General features: G+C 56.4%; 1 protein-coding gene across 1 annotated transcript; it reads left to right on the top strand.

The window, feature by feature from the left end:
• The first annotated feature begins 1,808 nt into the window (after positions 1–1,808).
• Positions 1,809–8,860, top strand: KLK5 (kallikrein related peptidase 5). Its single transcript, XM_004619875.2, has 6 exons — positions 1,809–1,857; positions 2,066–2,137; positions 3,572–3,827; positions 4,427–4,683; positions 4,771–4,904; positions 8,708–8,860. Exons 2-6 carry the CDS (start codon positions 2,074–2,076, stop codon positions 8,858–8,860), a joined length of 864 nt encoding a protein of 287 aa, XP_004619932.1. The 5' UTR covers positions 1,809–1,857; positions 2,066–2,073.
• The last annotated feature ends 699 nt before the right edge of the window (positions 8,861–9,559 follow it).

Raw genomic sequence — 9,559 nt, 5'->3', positions numbered from 1 at the left:
ATCAGGAGTAATTCCTGAATGCAAAGCCAGGAGTAACCCCTGAGCATCGCCGGGTGTGACCCAAAAAGGCAAAAAAAAAAAAAAAATTCCCGCAGTTAATTCAACGAAGCCTGAAATACCAGGTCCTGCAAACCCACATTATTTCTATAAAACAAAGACAAAGAAGCAAAGACACTCAGCAAAGGGATTTTTTCTGTACATTAAGGATAGTTTTGGGGGTTTAATGCCTCCTGTCCTGAGACCAGGAGATAGCACAAGGGCTCAGGCCTGGTACCCAGCCGGCCAGGTTCAATCATGGGTTAGAGTCCCCCAAACACCATCAGGAGTCATCCCTGAACACTGCCAAACTAAAATCAAATGAAACCTCTGTTCATGGGAGCACACACATTAACCTTGTTCCACCGCAGCCGGTCAGTCCTGGAGTCCCCAGGGAACCGGTGGGCATGGCCTGCCCCCTCCCAAGCACCGCTGGGTGGCCCTGGGGGTTCCCAATACTGCAGCACCTGATCAGCACCACGTCTTCAGACCCTGGCATAGTACAGCTGAGCTCACTGCAGTGGCCCCCAAGCTCCTGAGTGCCCCCTTGGGAGCCCAAAATAAATACATAAATTAAAATAAATGACCCCAGAAATGGAGAATTCAAAGGTCTATGAAAAGACTGGGGGTTCGATCCACCCCCACCTGATGATCCCTCAAGTAGCGACGCCAGAGCACAGTTCCAGGAGCTGCTCCTGAGCACTGCCAGGTGTGATCCCCAAAAAAAAGATAATATAAATGAAACCAAAACTCCTATTTTTTGTTTGTTTGTTTGCATTTTGGGTCACATCCAGCGATGCTCAAGGGTTATTCCTGGTTCATTCAGGAATTATTCCTGGTGGTACTTGGGGGACCATGTGGAGTGCCAAAGATTGAACCCAGGTCTGCTGTGTGCAAGATGAACACCCGCCCCGCTATGTATCTCTTGGGCCCCCCCAAAATCCTAATAAACAGATTCTGGATTACAAAACAGAGCAAAAAGTCCTCTGCTCTGTGTGTGTGTGTGTGTGTGTGTGTGTGTGTGTGTGTGTGTGTTTGTTGAGGGGGCGGCCAGAAGTGGGGGAGGCAGTGAGCGACCCCACCCATCCTTCTGAAGGGGGAGAGGATACCTTGTAGGGTCCCCGCCCAGCGCCCCATTTCCCAAAGAGTCACCCACCCGCCCCAGCCCAGCCTCCAGGGCTCTGCCCCCACGTCGGCCCTGCCCAACTCCTGCGCCCACACGAGGCTGGCACAGCCCTGCCAAGCAAGGCACCTGCGGGGGAGAGGGGACCTCCAGGCCGAACTGCACCCCGGCCGGGAGCGCCAGAGTGAGGAGGGGGGCAGAGGCGTTGCCCAACTCGCTGACGAGATCTGTGTATCTAAAAGGCAGGACCAGGGCGACAGAGAGAGAGACAGACCCAGAGAGGCAGATGGGGTCGGGTACTTGGCTTGAAAAGAGGCTGGGGAGATTTGGGAGGGGGACCTGCAGAGAAGGAGAGAGGCGGGCAGGGTGGACAGTGACCGCGGGCAGCGGGGCTGAGGGCTGGACTGCGGGGAGACAGGCATTCCCGGGCTCCCCGGTGGGGGGGTGGGCGCAACTGCCCAGAGACCCTCCCTCTCATGGAGGGGCCGCGCCCCTGGGTGGGGGGTGCCCTGGGGCGGAGGAAGGGGGCCGGAGGAGTGATTGCTGAGGCCCTGGCGGGCGGGCGCCTCACACCCTGGGAATTCGCCCCTGGGGCTCAGTGGGTGGTTATAACACAGGCCAGCGCCGGAAGGAGCAGGCGCGAGTCAGCTGCACGGCGGAGCTGGAAGAGGTTCCCCACCCCTACCTGGGGGACACAGGTGAGGCCAGGGAGGGCTCAGGGAGGGCATGGTCGCTGCCCCCATGCCTCGGTCTTCTCCTCATGCCCTCCCCGCCCCCCAGTCAGGGCGGAGGGCGGAGGTCAGCCCCTCTGAAGCCACTGAGTCTGTACTCAGCCTCTGGGTGCTTGTCCTCCTGGTGGGGAAGGGGCTCTGATCGCTGCCCCTGCTTCCCCCCTCCCCCGCACAGACGCAGCCATGGCCTCCGCACTGCCCTGGATGTTAGGCGCCCTGACCACCAGCCTGGCTCTGGGGCTGATAGGTAAGCAGAGCCCCTGGGGCATCCCCAAGACACTGCAGTGCCCATAGGGACCCCGGGCATTCCCGAGACACTGCAGTGACCATCAGGGACCCGGGAGAACCGATAGGAGTCCCAGACGCAGGAGTGTGAGTCTGTGTCTATCTGTGTCATGTGTGGCTGTGTGATTGTGTATTGTAGTGTGTGGTTTTATGTGACTATGTGTGCGTACGTGACTATGTGGTTGTGCGTGGTTGTGTTGTGATTGTGTGCGGTTGTGTGTGGCTCTGCCTATAGTTGTATGTGGCCATGTGTGGTTGTGCTTGTGTGTGTTATATAGCCTTGTCCCCTCTTGAGTGACCCCATGTGGCAGGTGAGCAACCCTCTGTGAGATGTGGCTGGGTGTTGGTTGCTCGGAACTGTCCACCCTCTGTGTGTGTCTGCTGACCTCTGGGAGTCGCATCCTGTTTCACAGGATTGAGTGGAACAAGAGTGCTTGTTTCAGTGAACATTGTGGCTGGGTGACTACTGGGGGTCATGTGCATGCAGCGAGTGGATGACCTGTGGGGCCCATGTGACCGCTGGAGGCTATGTCCAGGCGGTTGGCTGGGACGCCACATAACGGGCAGCTGTGTGCGCTGTCCCCAGCCTGCGGGAGGGAGCGCGTGTGGAGACAGCGGCTGTGTGAAGGCGGGTGACACCAGGTGGTGATCCTTCTCACGCTGGGCCCATGAGGCCTGATGCCCACACATGTGCGCATGAGGCGGTGCCTGTGGCTGCCATGAGTGTTTGCAGCTGTGCCGTGTGTGTGCTGGTCTGTGGGCGGCACAACCCCCAAGGAGGCGATGGGGCCTGCCGCGAGGATCTGTCTGTCCGTGGTCTGAGCGCCTGACATGGGTGCCGGCTAGCACCCTGCCGGAGAATCCACTGGGCTCTGGCCTGCCTCTCCCCAGCCCCAACTCTCACTCCACCTCATTTCCTCAAAGGCAGGATCTCCACCGAAGTCTGGGTCCCTGAGAGCGTGGCTCCTCCCCCTAGGGCCCCTCTCTGTGATCTGAACAGGCCCCCAGCCTCCCCTTTGTCCACTCTTGAACCCTCCCCAAAATCACGCTCATGGTGTGGATGGAGCAGCTAAGCCGCCATCCACACCACTCAAGTGGATTTCCAGTCCCCCCACCCCACTCCCCATCATTACCAGCCCCGCAGTGTTGGCTCCGCCCCAGGGCTGCCCACTAATAGATATCTTGAGGTCCCCTCCGTCCAGTATCACGACCCGAACCTGAAGCCTTCAACACTCTTCAGCCACCCCATGCTGATTGGCTAGGATCCAGGACCTGGCCCTGCCTTCTGAAGCCCTGGTCCTGCCCCTCCCCCCAGATTCAGAGCCAATCAGCACTCAGACATCTTCCAGCTGGCCTTGCTCCTGACCCAAGCCCCACCCACTTTTTAAAATCCCAGAGCCCGTTCATGCGAATGTTGCCTCATCCTGCAACTACCCTTCTGTCAATGGGCCTTCTTGGAACACCCAAAATCTTGGCGCTGGGACCAGGGAAGACACCCGGTCGGACAGCAACCGCATCATGAATGGGACGAACTGCACAAGGAACGCCCAACCCTGGCAGGGTGCCCTGCTGCTGAAGTCCAACACCCTGTACTGCGGGGCTGTGTTGGTGGATCCTCAGTGGCTGCTCACGGCGGCCCACTGCCACAAGCAGTGAGTGGGAGCTTGCAGGGGCGCTGGACGGGCAGCAGGTGTGGGGCTGTAGGTGGGATGCTGTAGGGGTGGGACGTGACCCAGGGGTGGGGTGCACCAGGAATCAGATGCGGGATGGAATATGGAGTGGGTTGGGATTAGGCATGGGATTGGAGGTAGCTGGATTTGGGCTTGGGCGTTGCATGTGTTGATTTGAGTAAGGGGTTCGCGTTGGGTGTGAGGTTGGGTCTGAGTTGGATGTGAGGTGGGCATCCCTCTGTGGATGGTGGGGTGCAGATAAAGACAAAACTGGAGTGTGGATATAGAAGTGCAGATGGGGCTGGGATTAGAGTTATGGGTGGTGCTGGAGGTAGTTGGATTTGAACTTGACCTGGGGGATGTGGGATTTGGGGTTGAAGGTTTGGGATTCGGACAGCAACGTCTGTTGGTTGTTCTATGTTGGGACATGGGATGGGTTTGGAGCTGTGATGGGGGTTGGGGGTCAGGCACAGGGCTGTGTGATGTTTGTACTGGGGCTGCGAGTGGGGCTGGGCTGGGAACCAGGTAGGGCCCGTGGGGTGGGATCAGCGCTGGACCAACTGTACCACCTACTTCTTCAGATTTGTCAAAATCCGTCTTGGCCACTACGCCCTGTCGCCCGCCTATGAATCTGGGCAGCAGCTGTTCCAGGGGGTCAAATCCATCCCCCACCCCGGCTATAGCCACCCTGGCCACTCCAATGACCTCATGCTCATCAAACTGAACAGAAAAGTCGTACCAAGTGACTCTGTCAAACCCATCCAGATCTCCTCCCAGTGCCCCTCCGCCGGGACCAACTGCCTCGTGTCTGGCTGGGGAACAACCACCAGTCCCCAGGGTGAGTCTCTGCCCACAGCTGCCTCCTTGCCCCCCGTCTCTGCCTCTCAGCACTCCGCCCTGGCTCACGGACATCTCTCCTTGACAGTGAACTTCCCCAACTTCCTCCAGTGCCTGAATGTCACCGTGATAAGTCAGGACAAATGCCAGTCGGCCTACCCAGGACAGATAGACGCCACCATGTTCTGTGCAGGCGATGAAGCGGGCAGAGATTCTTGCCAGGTAATGCTCACCATCTCAGCTTCTGGGCAGGCAAGCTCGGTGGCAGCTATGGGACTGGGAACTTTGCTAAGAGCCAACCAATGCCAGGTCCATGAAGAGCCCTGAGTTCCTGCTTTGGAGCACTGCTACCCACAGATGCATCATGTCTTGCTAAATTTCCTAGTAGAAACTTTTTAGAAAGGAAGAAAAGGAAAAGGTGGGATAGGAGCAAGAGTACAGTGGGGTAAGGCATTTGACATTTGCCTTGCACATGGCCAACCTCGGGTCCATCCTCAGCATCCCATATGGTCCCCCAAGCACCTCCAGGAGTAACTCCTGAGTGCAGAGCCAGAAGTAACCCCTGAGCATTGCCGGGCATGACCCTAAAAGGAAGGAAGGACGGGAGAGAGAGAGAGAGAGAGAGAGAGAGAGAGAGAGAGAGAGAGAGAGAGAGAGAGAGAGAGAACACTTTGGTTTTGGAGGGGATTGTTGTCTGGTGGATTCATTGGTTTCGGGCCACACCCAGTAATGCTTGGGAGCTACTCCTAGTAGCTCAAGGGTCACTCACTGTTGGTGCTGATGTTGTACCGGATATTTGCTTAATGAAGCACACTGAGACCACCCATGGTAGGGAACAAGGAGGCCTTTACTACACCTGCTGATCAGACTGGTGGGTCAAGGCTAGGCCAGCACCTGAAGGCTTAGCCCAAGCTCAGGGCTTCCCGAGTATGTTTCTAGCGGGCATCCCTGTAATGCATCATTCCTTTGCTTTGTGCTCACACCCTGCGGGGGCACAGGCACAGGATGGTTCCTGATCAGTCTGGTGACAGTTTCCTTAAATCAGCATTGTCTTCTCGTGGAACAGTGAAGTTCATCCCAAGTGCAAACAGGGTGGTATCTTTTTTAAAAAAAAAAAAAAAACTTTCCACTCACAAGCAAAGTTTTCTCCTTAAAGTATCACTGTCATCCCATTGCTCATCGATTTACTCGAGCAGGCACCAGTAACATCTCCATTGTGAGACTTGTTGTTACTGTTTTTGGAATATCGAATACGCCACAGGTAACTTGCCAGGCTCTGCCATGCAGGCTAGATACTCTCGGTAGCTTTCCAGGCTCTCTGAGAGGGATGGAGGAATCAAACCCAAGCCGGCTGCGTGCAAGGCAAATGCCCTACCTGCTGTGCTATCTCTCCAGCCCATCTCCTTAAAGTACATTCTTTTTTTTTTTTTTGGCTTTTTGGGTCATACCTGGCGATGCACAGGGGTTACTCCTGGCTCATGTACTCAGGAATTACTCCTGGCAGTGTTTGGGGGACCATATGGGATACTGGGAATTGAACCTGGGTCGGCCGTATGCAAGGCAAACACCCTACCTGCTGTGCCATCGCTCCAGTCCCTTAAAGTACATTCTTTAAGTCAATTATAAAAGCAAATTTAGGGGACTGGAGCATTAGTACAGTGGGGAGGGCTTTTGCCTTGAACACAGCTGACCCAGGTTCAATCCCCCACATCCCATATGGTTCCCCTGCACACTGCCAAGAGTAATTCCTGAGTGCAGAGCGAGGAGTACCCCAGAGCATCGCTGGGTGTAGCCCCTCCAAAAAAGACCATAAAGCCAAGCATAATAAATTTCCATCATAACACTGGGGACCATGCAGTGCTGGGCACTGAAGTCAGGCCTCCTGAGTGTGACGCTGGTTCTCTCGCTGTCTGCGTCATGTCCAGACCCCCAGTGAACTGTCCGAGGGACATGGCAGGGATGGAGAGATGGCACAGAGGTTAAGGTGCTGGCCCTGCCCACGGCAAACCTGGAGTTCATCCTTGGCGCCATGCCTGGACCCGGAATACTGCCTGGAAAGGCCCCTGGGGGCACAGACTGCAGAGGCAGAGGAGCCGCACATGCACAGATAGTTCTGGATTCTCTGGTTCTTGGGTAACGCTGAGCTCCATCGAGGGAGACTGAGCCCATTCACGCCAGCGCACTTGCATGTTGTTGAATGAACACAAGTGACAGCGCTGGTGTCAGTTGGGTGGCTGTGAGCCTGCAGTGCCCCACTGGGCGGACCCCCAGGTCTCCTCACAGATGCTCATTGTCCAGGTTCCCCGTGATGGTGGCTGCCCTGTGCTTTGAGGTCACACAGCAGGATCAGTTCCCTCCTGATGACCCTGACCATCTGACTCCTCCCCCCTGCCAAGTTTTTTGGGGGGTTGTTGTTGTTGTTGTTGTTGTTATTATTATTATTATTATTATTATTATTATTATTATTATTATTATAAACCTGACAAGTGCAGCAACTTCCCAGATTGCCCAGTTTCTAATCTGTCCCCACCAGCTGGGGTGGTGTCCACACCAGGAGAACCCAGAGAGAAGGTGATGTAGAGGTGATCTCGGGACGAGGCGGAGCTGGGAATCGAGCCAGCTGACCCCCAAAGCCTGAACTCACGCCTTCGGTTTCTCTCTCTTTCCAGCCTTCTGGCCCTTCTTTTTCCTTTGGAGAGTGGTCTGAGTATGGCCATTAAAAGCAATAACCAGGGCCGGAGCGATAGTACAGTGGGGAGGGCACTTTCCTTGCATGCAGCAACCCAGGTTCGATCCCCAGCATCCGATATGGCTCCTTGAGTAGTGCCAGGAGTGATTCCTGAGTGCAGAGCCAGGAGCAAGCCCTGAGCATCACCAGCTATGCTTCCCCTGTGGGGGAAAAAAAAAAAGCAAAACGTAACCACCACAATAACACAAATACCAACCGGATAGCAACCAAGGTTCCAGCTAATTACAGGATACTTGCAAGTCCCCGTGTACCTGCCCCTGAACTCCACTCGGGATTTCTAGCTCCATTTTATCCCCAGCCGCTGAGGCTTGAGGCAGTTAGCTGCGGGCCTGGCAAATGATGTTCTGCCATGTCAAACCAAACATGAAAATTGCAGAGTGGAGTCACCAGATTCACCACCCAGACAGCCAAGCCCCTTTGCCTGGGAACTGAGTCGGCTGGGGTGCGGGGGGGCGGGGGTGGGGACACTGAGAGGGGAAGGAGGCTGTCTTCTGCCGGGCCTCCACAGGCACTCGCCGTCTGCACAAACAGAACCAAGGAGTGACAAGCAAGAGGACAGTGCTCCTAGAAGGATACTGAAAGGGAGCGCTGGGAAATACAGGCCAGGACCCCCAAACTAGACCAAGACAGTGGGTCTCATCTAGGGATCATTCGACCATGCTAAAGTCCATTTGTAGGGGACGGCCACACCCAGTGGTGCTCTTGGCTCTGTGCTCAGGGATCACTCACATTAGGGCTCTGGAGACCATGTGGGGTGCTGAGAATCAAAGGCAGGTTGGTCACCCACAAGGCAAGCACCCTGCACGCTGCCCTCCCCTCTGGCCCAGGCAATGCCAAAGACTCGGTGGTCTCACTGTGCTGGAGGGGTAAAATGGTGACTGGCATTTAGCGGGTAATACCCAGAGCCACTGCTCCACTCCTTGGAGGACCCACAACAGTCCCCCATGGTGGAGTCATCCAGCCCAATGTCAGACCCTTGCAGGGGCTCCTTAACTGTCTTTCTGCAAAAGAGAGGTGCGAGAACAAGTGGAGTGGGGTCAGGTGTGGATGCGGGGCAAGGACGGACCCAGAGGGCACGGCTCGGAGGAGCAGCCCTGAGAAGGGCAGAGGTCAGGGGCCGGGGGCCGGGGAGCAGGTGCAGTGCTAAGCTTCTCCCTCTTCCCTGCCTCCCCATCTTCCCCTTTCGCACCCATGTTCCCATCTTGCCACCCCCATTCTCTGTCTTCTCCCTTCCTCCACTCACCCCTACTTCCACCATTCCCCCCCAACTCTGCAGGGTGACTCCGGGGGCCCCTTGGTCTGCAATGGCTCCCTTCAGGGCCTTGTGTCTTGGGGTGACTTCCCATGTGGCAAGCCCAACAAGCCTGGCGTCTACACCAACCTCTGCCGCTTCATCAAATGGATCCAGGACACCATCCGTTCCAACTAGTGAGTCAACAGTGGACCCAGCACCCTGATGCGGCATACCCCCCAGGGGCTCACCCTGACCTGCCTTCCGGAGCCCCTCCTCGCCACATCCTTCCTGAAGATGGTAGAGATACTCCTCCCTCCAGGAAGCCCCTTGAGTGTCCTGGAATTGGGGCTCCCCCTCCCTGCTCTGTCAACAGTGGACTGAACTTGTCTCTCCAGCTGTCCTTGAAACAGTTTCTAGAGTGGCCGGGGTACAGGGGTTATACCTGGGTGCCCCCCACCCACCCCCAGGGCTCAGAGCCCACTCCCCTCCCCGTAGCCACAACCCACATTTGGTCCTAGAAATAAAGTCTGAGAATAAGTTCCTCGTGTCTCTTCCACCACCTCCGACTGGCCAAGCATCTCTGGACAGAGACAGCTGAGAGGGCTGGGGAGAACTGGGGGCTGGCGGGTAGCTGGCTCAGCTTCCACCCCAGACCATGCACTCCTCCAAGGGGGAGCCCCAGCCCTGATGTGAGTAACCCTTGAGACCAGCTGGGTGTGGTCCAGCAGAAGGGAGGAAGAACTGGAAAGGGAACACGAAAGAGAGAGGGAACGAGGAAGAAAGGGAGAGAGGGAAGGAGAGGAGGAAGCAAGGAACAAAAGAGGGAGAAAGGGAGGGAGGGAAGGAAGGGAGGGAGGGAGGAAGGAAGGAAGGAAGGAAGGAAGGAAGGAAGGA

The sequence above is a fragment of the Sorex araneus genome, chromosome 8 (genome assembly GCF_027595985.1).
Source record: "Sorex araneus isolate mSorAra2 chromosome 8, mSorAra2.pri, whole genome shotgun sequence".
In the NCBI taxonomy this organism is placed as follows: domain Eukaryota; kingdom Metazoa; phylum Chordata; class Mammalia; order Eulipotyphla; family Soricidae; genus Sorex; species Sorex araneus.
This window is presented reverse-complemented; position numbering and strand designations above follow the sequence as displayed.